This window comes from Talpa occidentalis, unplaced genomic scaffold, assembly GCF_014898055.3.
Source record: "Talpa occidentalis isolate TD23 unplaced genomic scaffold, MPIMG_talOcc4v2.1 talOcc4.13, whole genome shotgun sequence".
Taxonomy (NCBI): domain Eukaryota; kingdom Metazoa; phylum Chordata; class Mammalia; order Eulipotyphla; family Talpidae; genus Talpa; species Talpa occidentalis.
This window is the reverse complement of record NW_023601322.1, coordinates 48,119,386-48,133,787: the sequence shown is the minus strand read 5'-3', so window position 1 is coordinate 48,133,787 and position 14,402 is coordinate 48,119,386. Positions and strand designations below refer to the sequence as shown.

The 14,402-nt window shown below is 37.8% G+C and overlaps 1 protein-coding gene across 4 annotated transcripts in view; it reads right to left on the bottom strand.

Moving 5' to 3' along the window:
- PTPRM (protein tyrosine phosphatase receptor type M) overlaps positions 1 to 14,402 on the bottom strand; it is a 796,148-nt gene that overhangs the window by 206,472 nt on the left and 575,274 nt on the right. For all 4 annotated transcript variants that reach the window (XM_054694205.1, XM_054694203.1, XM_037508822.2 and 1 more), the window contains one exon: positions 11,001 to 11,133. In XM_054694205.1, the coding sequence (XP_054550180.1) occupies positions 11,001 to 11,133 (133 nt within the window). The remainder of the gene's footprint in view (positions 1 to 11,000; positions 11,134 to 14,402) is intronic.

Genomic DNA, 14,402 nt, shown 5'->3' with positions numbered 1-14,402 from the left:
TGCACATGGGACAGTTTGAGAACTTCAGGGTACTGGGGAATGTTTATGAGGATTCTTTTCTTAAAGATAGGCAGAAGACGGGGTGTGTGTGTGTATGTGTGTGTCTGTGTCCATCCGCACAGGTTAAGAGATATATAGGAGATATGCTTCTTAGATTTCATCAGACAGATAAATCTTATCCCTTCTCAAATCCAGCACAAAAGAAACAAAATGCATGGATTCATGGTGTTAGGAAAGACTGTCCTCATGTTTCCCAAGTGTCCTGGCATTGTTGTCTCAGCAGGACTGAGGGGAAGGAGAGCTCTTAGCACTCCGGGGCCTCATGTGGTCAGCCCGGCACAGTTCATCTGAAGGTCACCTTAGGAAGAGAGCCTCTGGTGTGAGCCAGTTTCCCTCCCAAGAGCCCACTCACAACCAGGAGCACTGCTAAGGTGCAGCCTGGTGCTTTCTCTGGCACCGAGGAAATTGTTTTTAAAAACCAGAAAGGTGATTGAAGTGAACAGAATTCATGACATTTAGCATTAATCGTATGAGTGAAAACACTCTAAAAGATATTACTGTCCAAAGTTCATCTAGACTCTGAGGATTCCCAACATGGATCAGGGAGAGAGATCTGGGAGTCAACAGCAGAAGGCAGGAGTGAGCTCTGGTTATAAACTGGAGGCGCAACTAATGCAAACTGCCTGGCAACCTCACTGACCAGGTAAGTAAAGTTCCAGTGGTCCTGTACGTCCAAGCAGGAACCGGAAACATGAGGTGAGAAAAGAATTTCAAATGTGGTCAGAGTCATTCACATGTCACTGTGATTTCTATTCAAATAGAATCAGGAGTCACAAATTGGTGATGAGATACCACAGAGAATCAAAAATTGATTCATTGCCAGTGGTAAAAAAATTAGACAACTTAATCAAAGAAATCAAGGGTTCTCACTTCTCTGGGGGTGGGGGGGCGGGGTTATCTGTGACACTGTGGTACACGCGCCCCCCCCCACCCCCCGCCACAGACGATTCCTGAGCTCCCCTCTCCACCAGGCATTGGCCTTACTCACCTGGGTCATCTTTATTGCCTGTCGGCAGTGACCCTTAATCTACAGCTCCCATGACGTTTGAAACCAGAGCTCTGACTCAATCCTAATTTGACAAATTACAAAGAAAACTATTGACTCTTAAAAGTAAAAAAAAACTGCAATCAACAGGTGCAATGACAACCAATCAATCTCCACAGACTCCTGCTCCATTCTCGAGGGTCCCCTTAGTGGACAATACCACTCCCAGAGGACAGTCCCTGAGTTAAGAATGTCAGTTTTTGCCATGTCACCACCACATTTTCAAGATCTTAGTATATTTCTAGGATTTCCCTCCCTTCCCTTTCAGTAAAGGTTAAGGTTATATCTAAGAACTAGAACTAGGCGCTGACAACTGAACAGTTAGTTCTGTTTAGTGAGTGACTAGTTTCTTCAGTAACTGACTGCTGGCTCCAAACTCACAGCCCTGGCTTTGAGACAAACCAGGCAAAAGGATGAAGGGCATCAAGAGAACTCCCAGTAACTATACACTTACACGAAGTTGTTCAGTAAATGTCTATTCTATTAGAAATAAAATCAGTGCTCTTTCTGACAAAAGCACAGTGAAGCAGAGTTTATCATAAATCCTGTCAAAGGTGATGGTGCACAGGTACATTTGTGAAGGAAATTCTCTGGGGACTACACCTGAGGAGGTGGGGGGAAGCAAATATTGTAAAAATGAACACTGATGTAAAAAATAAACAAAATAATTATTAAAAAATTTAGGGGCCTCCCCGGTGGCACAGGGGTTGAGCGCTGGGTTGCAAAGCTGCCTGCAGCCTCTGCAGCGCCGGTTCAATCCCTGGCCGCCAGGTGAGGGTCCCACATGGCGCGCAGACCTCTCCTGCCGCCCGCTGCTCCCCTTAGCAGTGTACTTCGTCAGTCTGCCTGCTCTGCTCTCCCCTCTGGCTCTGGTGAATTCTCTCACCCTCCTGTGCTTCTGACTGTATACCCAGTGCCTGTATAAATAAATACACAAATCTTTAAAAAAAAATAATAATTTTTTAACGAATTATCTCAATAAACTCAATAAACATAAACACATGCTCAAAGGGACAATGCTATTCAAGGAAGCAGGGAGAGAGCTACTGGTACTGAAGAGCTGGTCTGAAAATAGGACAACTTAAGTGAATTACAAGGAGCTCAGGTACAGCAGGTAGAGCTACTGAAGGCATGAGTCTGAACATTTCCAGGGTGACCCCACCTAACAGAAGACATGAAAGACTGGGTATTTTCACTTATTTAAGCCTGGTGCTCATGGTACAAAGAAAAATTCATCCTGAGGCTGTGTATTTATTTTTGGAATATAAAAATTTTTATGTAAATTGAATTTGTGAAAAATACACAATGGGATATGCTACAAAAATGTTTCAAAGACAGTTTAAAATTAAATAATAAATAAACAATAGGTACAGCCCATTTTTCTTTTAATGAAGCTGCATCTGAATTTATATATATTCCTATTCATTTAGGTTATTTATATGGCAAATTAAAGATCTAAATAATTATTGTAGGGTAAATGATTTTCAGGCTTTTCTGTCCTCTGCCATTAGGATTGCCCTGCCTGATGGGGTCACCTGTGTTTTGTTACATTGTTATTTTCAGTTGTATTGTTTACTCTTGTGGGCTAATAGCTACAGTATTGATATAATCGCCAACAGAAGCAGAGGCAGGAGAGAGAAAGGAGAGGGAAGGGAGAGAGAAGCCCAGAGTGAAGATTTGCTGGGGACCTTGGAGGTCTGCTGCCTCTTGGCCCCCCCCCCCGGCACCCCTGTCTGCCATGTACCTGGTTGCTGCACTACATGTAAAAGCTCAATAAAATCCTGAGAAAGCCACTGAGGGCTTTAGGCCTCTCCTTTTACCTGATCTGCTTGAATCATAAAGAAACCAACACTGTGCCATCCTGGCACTACAATTATTATTCACATTTTTAAAAATAAACCTGGTGTTCTAGGGGTCAAGTCTCAGCACTATCGCTGTGACAGCCTCAGTTCGATCCCAGGCCAGGGAGCTAATCCACATATGATGTAGAAGACCTCTCTTATCTTGCCTGCCGCTCCCCTCAGTAGTATATTTCAATAGATCTGCCTGTTCTGCTCCCCACTCTGTCTCTGGTGAATCCTCTCACCCCGTCACCTCTGGCCTACACTTCTATGCAAAAAAATAAATAAATAAAATATTTAAAAAAGAATTATACCTAGAAAAAATCATAGTATTGCAAATAGAGAATGTGTCCAGTAGAATATCTATACCACTAAAAATTTCATAAAATATCTTATGATATTAGAAAATTTACAACTCCTAAATAAATAGAAAGCCAAGGCGATTTCAGAGGCCAGTGCTATAGCAAAGGACTGCATAAGAAGAGTTTTTAGTTTTAATTAGTTTAATATATCATATGTCTGCTATGGGCAAAGCATTGTGGTAGTTGTAAGAACAGAACTTCAGGGATGACAAAAAAGGATCACATTACAGCCTTGAACATGTTATAGTCCAATAGAAAAGACAGATGGTGGTCAAATAATTCAAGAGCCAGAAAGCAAGGAGGGTGCAGTGAGAGCAATGGGTGGCAGGGGCAAGTGAGGAAAACACCAAGTCTATGTGTCCACTTGGAATTCTGGTGTTTGGCAGATGTGGCTTCAAGTCATCTCAGAAACATAATTAGCTTTAGAAAGGTTCATTCATGCTGTGTGTGTGCCCCAGAGATAAAGTGGTCTACTCTTAGGATAACCTAGGCCACATTATTGCCAATTATTTGCGCTGTGTTGTTTTAACAAACAAATAGAAGTATGTTAATAAGTGATTTAAGTTTTACTTGTTACAATAAAACGCATAAAATCAGATTCACTTTAGTTCTGCTACACCACACAATAAGGAAATGGCACAGATGAAAATAACAACAACAATTTCCCGTAGATCTAGAGAGTCATTATTCACTTTAAAGACGTAGCTTGTGAGGACCTTGGTCAAAAACCTGTCTTTCCTAGTCAAGTAGAAACATTACTTAATACAATAATGCCTCTTGTAAAGTTGAGATCTGTCCCCCAAAAAGCAGTCCTCTCCTAATTAACATAGTAGTTTCTATCCTCTTTAAATTAATTTTCTCTAATTGACTATAAATCACCAAAGTTAAAAATTCCAAATATAAACCTTTTCCATCTTGAAAATAAATTTAGAGATTTTTTAGAAGAAAAGAGATCATGAATCTTGTCCAAAAACATCATGTTAGAAATTGGGCTATTTATTTTTATGTACATAATGGTTCCTTATACTCTAAGTTGTTTTCATTATTGCTTCACAAGTACAAAGCAATACAATAAAGAATTATGAATTTTAGTGGTAAATATGTAACCCCCCCTCTTGATCCTCTTCTATGTACTGTTAAACTGCAGCTGGATCTAAGACAGACTCAGGGAGTCCAGCTAAATGCATGGGACCCTGAAGACAGTCATGCTGTCTTCTGTCTTGATCCCAGGAGGCAGGCCATTTGACCTCTTATAGGGTCTGGGTCTGACGGGTTGTTTTTTTTTTTTTTTAAGTTTTCTTTTTTTTTTTTTAACTATTATTACTTTTTTAACTTCCATAGAAGAACTGGAGTGTAGGCCAGAGGTGCTGGGGTGAGAGGATTTACCAGAGACAGAGTGGGAACAGAACAGGCAGATCTACTGAAATACACTGCTTAGTGGAGCAGTGGGCAAGACAGGAGAGGTCTGCTGCGCCATGTGGATTAGTTCCCTGGCCTGGGATTGAACTCAAGCCGTTGCAGTGATAGCACTGCAACAACGCTTGTGCCACCAGGGAGGCCCTCTGACAGGTTTTGATACCCAAAATACATGTGTTGGATACTAAAGCCATGCCCATTGAGAAGAATCTGGGCTTAGAGGAATGTCGCCAAGAGTGGTAGTATTGATGCCTTAGAGATTTGGCTAACTTCTTTGGAGAGAAGTGTTTTTCCATATTGCAGGCCTTCCCTTGACTGAGTTGGAGCCTCTGAATAAGGAGGGTATATAAATAAGTGAGGATGGCCAAAGGCCAAAGGCCAAAGGATGGTTTTCCTCAGGGTTTTTATGGCACACTTTCCCCTCAAGCTACTGGACAGTGAGTGTCTGACGCCAGGCAACTGTGTTTCTTGCAATCTCCATAATTACAAACTGAGTTGAAAGTAGTTAAACAACTCATCTAAACTTATGTTGCTACCAAGTAGGAGCTCAGATGTGAACTCAAGGTCATAAGATTCTAAAGCCTGAGTGGCTGGCTCTTAGCATTCCCTGACACTTTCCTTCTGTAAAATAAAAATTAAAAAAAAAAAAAAAAAAGGTACTTGTGAATTTTCTTCATTAAAGCAATCCCAAAGAACCCCTGGCAGACTAGAGTTAATAGAGGAGATACCAGGGTAATCACATGAAGTCTGGGTTCCTCTAACTTTTTCAGGATTTTAGAAAGGCCAATTGTTTAACTTACCTCTCACAACAAGCCCATTCAGTAACCATCTAGAAAACTGAAGGATATTAATTGGTTGATTGATGAGGATGACTCATCCATACATATTGGTTTCATGCATACATCGTGTTTCATGTATGTCAAAGCATGTGCTAGAGTAGAAAAGTCTGTATATCAGAATATTCTTTATGTTATATACGAATGATGCATTTTCTAAATATAATCACAAAGAAATGTCTACCTGTGACTTTGAAAATGTTTCAGAGAATGTGATTTTGAAATAGGTCTTTTCACAAAGCATCTAGACTTAAAACATTTTCCACATATAATTCACACTAAGCTATAGTGGAAAAAAATTCCTATCTCTTACGTAAACAGGTATAGTGGGAGAACCATATAGTTAATGCTGACTTGCCTCCAGCCACATGCTGCAAGCATCTCTTTGAAAATAGGGTTTTCATTAAAGTTTCTCTTTTATCTTTGTTGTTTCATGATGTCTTCAGAAGTACTTCTCATTTTTATTGAATTTTCTTTTTTTGTTAATACTAGTATTGTTTAATTGTAATAGAATGAATGCTATATGTTTAATGATGTAAGTTGCATTTGCAAAATGTACATTTGTGAAAATGTGTCATGAAAGGAGATAGAAGTGCAATGTTTCAGACTTAAAATAGGTATATTTACCTACTGACAGCACTCATGTAATAGAATAGCTAACATTTGATATTTTTACCAGGAATGCATATATTATTATTTTCATTTAATTGCAACCTCTGTAATTTCTACTTGCCACAACACCCAAGACAGAAATATCATTGTAATTAATACAAATGTTCTTAAATCTCTAAAAGATCTATAGTAATTTTAGAAATGATAGTAAATATAATTAATAAGGGTAAAATTTATGGTGCTTATATGCTAAGTACTGTCAAAAATACTATTGAGATAAATTAATCCTTATGAAAATGTTGAAAATGAAGTATTTTCATCTATACAAATATATTCAATTATATATGGATGGGATATAATAAAATTATCTTCTCAACTGATTTTATATTAATTTTGAGTATACTGTCATGTGGCTCTGCATAACTTTTATTTCATAAATATTAATCTCTTAGCATTTCTTAACATTTGTTCATCATAGCACTGTGCACTGTACCTTCAAAAATATGTAATTCTGGGAAAGACAAAATAATATGAAATTGTTTTACTTATAGAATACATTATTTTATTTTTAATTTTTTTAAAGAATTACCCATTTATGCATAGAAGAGCTGGGGCACAGGCCAGAGATGTGGGGGGGTGAGAGGACCAACCAGAGACAGAGTGAGGAACAGAACAGGCAGACTGACTGAAACACACTGCTGAGGGGAGCAGCGGGCGAGCCCAGAGAGGTCTGCTGGGCCACGTGGGCTGCTCCCCTGGGCCCCCGCCACAGCCGGGGATCAAACTCGCAATGCAGAGGCTGCAGACCGCCTCACAGTGTGGTGCCCAAACTCTTGCACCACCAGGGAAGCTCTAGAATACATTATTTTTAATATAAAGGCTTTTTCTTAAGGAAAGTTTTTAAGGGAAAGAAAGATTTTGTATTTTATCACAGGCTCAGGCTGCTGAAATGGATTGATATTCACAAGCAAATGACAACCAGTCATTAGAAAACATTATAGCCTAGTAAAGGTGATGGTCATCTCAGTTTTTAGTCATTATCACCTAGATATAAAATAATTCGATGAATCATGAATTGAACAGATTTTGCACTTTCTATTAAAGGCCTACCTTGAGCAACTGTTTTTTTTTTTTTTTTTTAAATAAAGGCTAGTCCTTCAGAGGGCAACACAATCTTAGCTAAGCTAATAATCGATAATGCCACCCAATAAAATTTACTGTTCCCCTTCCCACAGGCTCAGTCCCATCTGGTCTGTCATGCTGACAAACACAGATGTTAACTACTGCCTTGTCCTCATCAAGACAGACTTCCAATTGTATTCTAGAACTATTGATGTATTTGTTTCTCCCATACTTTCTCTCCGGTCCAGTCTATCTTTATGACCAATGGCATGTATTTAAGTTGGCTGACTCAGGGTGCTACAGGCAGAAGGAATATAGGCTAACAAGCCCATACAAGGATAAGACTCAAAATTTGATTAGCATTAGGTTTCAACTAGCAAAATGTTAATAATTTTAATAATTATATGATTAACAGTATATTGAAATCCACACCTGAGCCAGTTCTTTCCTGCCTGCTCTTTCTTCTCTTTGACCCCCTACCCTTTAACTGAGGGCCTCCTGTGTGAGAGTGGCAATATGTGTCTAAAAGATAAACTACCCACTAAGCAACACTTCCAGACATGAACTGACTGAACAAAGAGAGACTATGGAGGAATTACCACCACAGATGTTTAAGAAATGGAATATAGTGAAGAGCCACTCAGTGTATTCTGGACTTGAAAGTGTGCAGTGGTGTCACCACATTGCTACATCATAGAAAATCAGATATACTGGAACTGGGAGAAACTTCAGAGATGATCTGAATCAATTTTCTCAATTTATAAATGAGAAAACTAAGACTCAGAGAAGTTCTGAATCACAAAGTTACTTAAAATGCAGATCTAGGCCCTCCCCGGTGGCACAGTGGTTGAGCGCTGGGTTGCGAAGCTGCCCGCAGCCTCTGCGGCACTGGTTCGATCCCCGGCTGCTCCCTGGCCACCGGAGGAGGGTCCCACATGGCGTGCAGACCTCTCCTGCCGCCCGCTACTCCCCTCAGCAGTGTACTTTGGTCCTTCTGCCTGCTCTGCTCTCTCCTCTGGCTCTGGTGAATTCTCTCACCCTCCCGTGCTTCTGACTATACCCAGTGCATGTATAAACAAAACAAACTAACAAATAAAATAAATAAATAAATAAAACATGCCTCTATTAAAAAAAAAAAGCATTAAAAAATAAAAAAATAAAATAAAATGCAGATCTAACAATTCCAACTCTAAATTCAGTATTCTGATGAAGCAATGTAGCCAATCACATGTTAATAATACTCTAGCAACTTCTTAGTATCATGTTGTAACTACTCTTTAAAAACAGAACCTTTACAATTTAGTTTGTATTAGATTGTCATAGAACCCTGAACAATTTGAAATTTTATGAATTTCTATTAAAGAGTTGGTACCACATGACTATTGAGATCTAAGTCATACAAGTTTTGTATTTATATAAGCACAGTATACTGGCAAATTTGCCTTATAGAGAACATATTCTATTTTTTAGTGAAAGCAATTACAAAAGTAGTACATGCTATGAAAACAACTCATAAGATTATTATCTTGTAAATAATCATGTAACTTTATTAGGAGTTATTGGCATTTAGTTTAAAATTGTATCAAGGCCATATGTTACCTTAGGCATTTTCTTCAAATGCATAATTTATAACATAACCTCATGACTACCTGAGAGACCGAGGCAGAATAATGAATTAATCCAGCAGAAACAGACCCTTGGAGGATGAGTTAACATTTAGCTAAGGTCACAAGGGCACTTGGATTAGTAGTTTCAGGCTATTCCTCACAGAGAGCTTGTCAGACGACACAAAATTCCAGCGTATTACCACAACTTAAATTAAAACTCTCCAAAATGTTTAGTTTGGATATCCAGGCATGGAAGGACCTCGAGTTGTTTAGAATTTATACTGTATCATATTTTTAAAACAGTAAAAACCACTGGTGCCAAAGATAAGCTATCTATATAAACATTGAGGTTGGGAGAAATTTTCAAGGAGAAAAAATTATGAGAGGTAAAGAACTATAAAAGGAAGAAATAAAAGAGAGACAAACATAAAGAAAGAAAGAGATAAATAGCTAAGGAGGGTAAAAAGAAAAAAAATAAGAATTAAATATAAGAAGAGAGATCAGATAATAGGTGAAGAAGAGAGAACAGAATGGAGGATGTAGGACATGTGGGAAGGAAGAGTTGAAAAGATGGGGTCAAAGATAGGAGACCTACACAGATGGGAGAGAGCAAGAGTTTGCCCTAAGGCCTCACTAGAACAATAAACATAAATAAAGGAAGAAATAAAAAAGACCATGCAAACACAAATATTTGAGTATTAACTCATCTTTGACTTCCTTCTTATACTACCGTAACTCTGACTCACCTCATCCAAACCCATGGCTTCAGCCTGGAATATGTTGATGACTTTGACATGGAAAATATTCCTCATCCATACCAGCTTTTCCCAACTACCTAGCAGACATCACTATCCCATCAGAATAGTGAACTGAAGAAGTGCAAAATAGGGAATCTGTCTTAATTCCCCACATGTTCTACTTCCTATATTCCACTTTTTTTTTGGTGAATGTAATATCTCCACTAGCAGTCTAGGCCAGGAACTAGGTCTTTTTTCTGTGTTGTTCTTTCTCCCTTGGTGTCAGCCTTCAAATAGCTACTATCACCTCCCAGTTATTTCTAAAGTTGCTTACTCTCTATTCAACTACTTGTCCTGACTCAAGTTCTTTTCCCTCCTTACTGCACTCAACCCTAACCTCAGAGTAATCTTTTGAAGTTAAATACGACATTATGTGTCTGTCTGATTACAGGCCATCAGCAGATTTCAGCTCCACATTCAGCCTCCTTAGATGACCAGATAAGATTTTTAAGACATGATTTTGCCAATCTCTCCACCCTCACCTCTTATAGCTTGTGACTCACTCCTATTATATACTTGTTTAAAAACTAGATAGGAAAGAAGTCAGGAGATGTATCCTGTCACATTTTAGCATCTATCTCAGTTGAGAATTGTTGTATAAATTGAACATTATATTATTAAGCAAGACCTATGCACTTTCACAGGTCAAAAGACACAGCTATTTTTCAAATATCGGAGGTGAGGAGTGCATATTGTAGCTATATCTGATTTTTTTTTTTTCCTCCCCTAGACTACCTTTTGGCTAAACAGGGGAGTTCATAACATGCAAGGTGCACTAGCACTGTCTTTATCCCCTGCCCATGCCCTCTGTTTCTTTGAGGCAATTCTTTGAGAGTCTCTCTCTTCTGGTATGTTGTGCTGATTAACTCTGTGCATGATGCCTACATATAACGTGGACTCAGTAATTACTGTCATCATCTTAATTATAATAAGAAGCAAAAGTCTTCTATCTTATCTCGTCAATAACATCAAAGATGACAGTATGTTGCTAATAAGTACTAACAATTTCCTGGTGAATAAATGACTTAAAGATTCTGCAAAGCTTTATGTAACAATTTTTGGGAAGACATATGACTCTTATGTTATTCTGGTATGATACGTTTTGCATATTCATACAAAATACAGTCACTTATTCTAAATTAGTCTCATAACCCTGAATGCTATATGATGAAAAATGTCAACAATTACAGTCACAGATGTGTCTTAGTCATCAAACTCAATAAATAAGTATTTTCACACACTTGAAGCAACATGACAAACAATGGGATATAACCATATCTTTGGCAACGGCTAGGAGCTCACCTTTTCTTCATTACCAGCACAACTCCAAGAAATATAATAACGAAGAGCAAGATGCCAGCAATAACTCCAGCAATTTTAACTGTGTGGTCTGTTTGTTTCTCAGGTTCTGGGACTGGTTTTGGGGTGGCAGCTCCTGAAGATGGAAGGAAATGAAAAAGGAGAGAGGTGGGTAAGAGAGAATAAAGACGTTACATTTAACAAAAATTTGCTGCATTTAACAGTGTAATAAGACTTATCAGAGCCAGCAGACAGACAAGCTCTGATTTTTTTCAACAGCTTTCATATTCATTGAAAAGAATGTAATTGTTCACATTGTTCTTCAATATTCTACCAAACCATAACATAAGTTGGATAGCACACCAACGCCTGACCCTCTTATAAGACTCTTCTCAAACACAATTTTTATATGTTTATTATCTCTATTGGCTCCCTGCTCTTTTTGCCTTTTAAAAACTTGCTAAAAACACAATAGCTATCCTAAGCCTTTATCCAAGTTTGATTTGCTGGAACACTTTCCTCAATTATTTTTCATAAATGAAGCAGTAATTCCATAACATATTAGCCCAAACACCTGGAAAAGTGTGATAAGCTAATTTACCATGCATTTTACCAGCAATTGGTTGTTTTTTTTTTTTTTTTTTTTTTTTTAACACAATAGAGACTTTTTCCTCTGCCTTTGGAAATCTAAATCTAGGTCACATCTGGTAGCAAAAAGACTCCTTCTAAGCAATTTATTCAAAAAGCGGGAAGCTTCTGATATCACACTGCTGGCACCCACACTTACTATCTGTTTAGATGAGATAACCCTACCCTTTCAGTGGCTACTGTCTTTGCTCTCCTGCTCTCCCATTTCCAAAACACTGTTTATCCTGTTTATGACGTGTGATGGAATGTCAAATCCATGTCTGATGAAATATCCATTTCCTCTGCTAAATTGAGTTCAGGATGAAAAATATTAGGAATGCAATGTTTGATTGATGGAACAGAACCCATTTTTGTAAGGGCTTCTACCTGATTCCACAAGATGGGGGAATGCTCAGCATCGGAGCCATGTGCACCCTCACCAGGGGGACAGATCATTCTGAAAGTAGGAATTCTATGTTCAAATATTTCACCTTATATTTTTCTTCTTGTTTTTATTGTAAGAATGTAATTAAATGTTGAATTGAATGTTGGTGCCAGGCTTTTCCTATCCTTTAATTGGGTTTTCCATTCATGCTTTCATCTTATTGTTGGAGAACTTAATCAGGATTGTGTCTTGTGTATTCCAGTTTGGGTTTAATTTAAGATGTGTCACTATCTGCCTGCTTCTATTGGCAACATATAAATAATGCTTCTCTCAACAGTTATTCATGTTGAGATTTGATCCGTGACTGTGTCCTGAACATAGAATGTTGCCAGCAGTCTGAAGAAGTGAGTCCAAGACCAGGGGAAAAACAAAAAACAAACAAACAAACAAAAAAAGATCAGGGTAAAAAATGCTAAGAGAAGACCCAAGGACTGGCTGCAATCACCTGAGTTTTCAGCCTCATACATTTTCCAATCAAAGTAGTGATGAGAGCAGTCCTGATGTAAAAAAAAATCACACCTTACTAAACACAGACCCTTCCGGGTAATCTGTTAGAGGTTATTCTTACCTCTGACAACTTCAGGAGGATATTCTGCTATTTTTTAAATTATTATTTTATATATTTTCACATCATTTTTAATTTTTATACGATGTATGCATTTTCATCTCGGTTACAATCCCCATGAAATTCCCACCACCCATTTACCAGTGCCTATGCTGCTATTGTATTTGAATGAATAACCTTCAAACTATCTGTCCAGATAAACCTTGAAAATATCAATATTTACACTTTTCTATTATAATCACTTCTTATGTATATCATTCTCCTATACCACTGGAATACATAATCAGGTGTTAGATTTGGAGGATATTGTTACATGAAGAAAACTGCTAAGAGTTAAAGATATGATGAACATATTACAGAAAGATATGTAAAAGGTGAAAAAAACAATGCATGTAATAATAAATATTTCAAATTCACAAAACTGAAAAAACGGGGCCAATGTGTTTCAATTTGGACTTATTTTATCCAATTTTAAAAGCTTAGTTTTTAGTTTTAAATAAACAAGATCAAGTTAGTTTTATTCTTTCTAACATTGGCATATTGGGAGCCATTCCATTTATCTCACTAGCTGCAGATTCCAAGTTCTCCAAATGTGTTTCCTAAGTAAATGATTCACTAAATTAGTTCACAATTAAATTATGCCAGTAAATACAACACTTGGAAAGAAAATGCTTAGAATACTATTTGAATTATGCTTTTAAAAAATGAAAATTAAAATAACCTGGATACAGCATATACATTGCAAAGAATAAGAGAGGAGTTTGTCTTGTTAGTTTCACATGTTTTTTGTTGACTAAATAGCTAGTTATTTTAGCAACTACTTTAGCAGTTTACCTAAGTTCCATGAGAAATGGTGAATAACCCTATACATCTTTAGGTCACAGAAAGTGATCCCCCTGCAGTTTCTCATTCCCTGTAGGAAGCAGGCAAACACATTGTCATGCAGTCAGCATAAGCTCAGTATTATCATTCTTCAGCATTTACTTTTAACTCATTTCACATTGCAGGCCAAGAAAATGAAATGTTCTATCTCTGCAGGACACAGTTGCAATGTGATTATGGGAGCAAACATTCAAAATGGCAGAGCAACTCAAAAATGGTAAGGAGGCTGCCTCATACTGTTTGTGAGTGACCCTTCCTTTGCCTGCAACAGGAAAGCTACCAGATCATCGCCATGGTGGTCTGAGTGAGGGACTGATTGCATTTAGGATTACATCAATGTATACACAAGTTGGAATAAAACAAATGATGGTACTAAAATAATCTCATTATTTCACTCTGGGTATTCCATTCCTGCATTTCTCTGCATGCTCTCCCCCTCTATCTTTTCCTGAAATAGGTGTGTTTTCTTCTATATGATGCACTTCTCTCCACTTATATTTCTTTGGAAACATGGTTATAAGCTGTCAGTCTGCCTTGGAAGGAGGGTAATTTATGACAAAATGTAGTTGCAACTGACTGTTCCCCCCCTCATCCAACCCTATGAATTAACAGTATAATTTACAAATTCTTGGCTAAAGTGTTGTTTTCATAACATTTCCCCTCTGTCTTGCTATTTTCTTGCCAGGCTTGCAATAGTACGACTTTTATCTTTTTTTTCTTGGTATAAATTCTATTCCTTTGTGGAAAGGCACTTTTCCCCCCCTCTTCTCTGCATTTTGTTTAGCATTTCCTGCACATTTTGCTTCTTTTAAAGAGAATAAATTCAAATGTATGCATTGAACAGTGAACATTACCTAGGCTTGAACATATTCATTAAAATGATGAA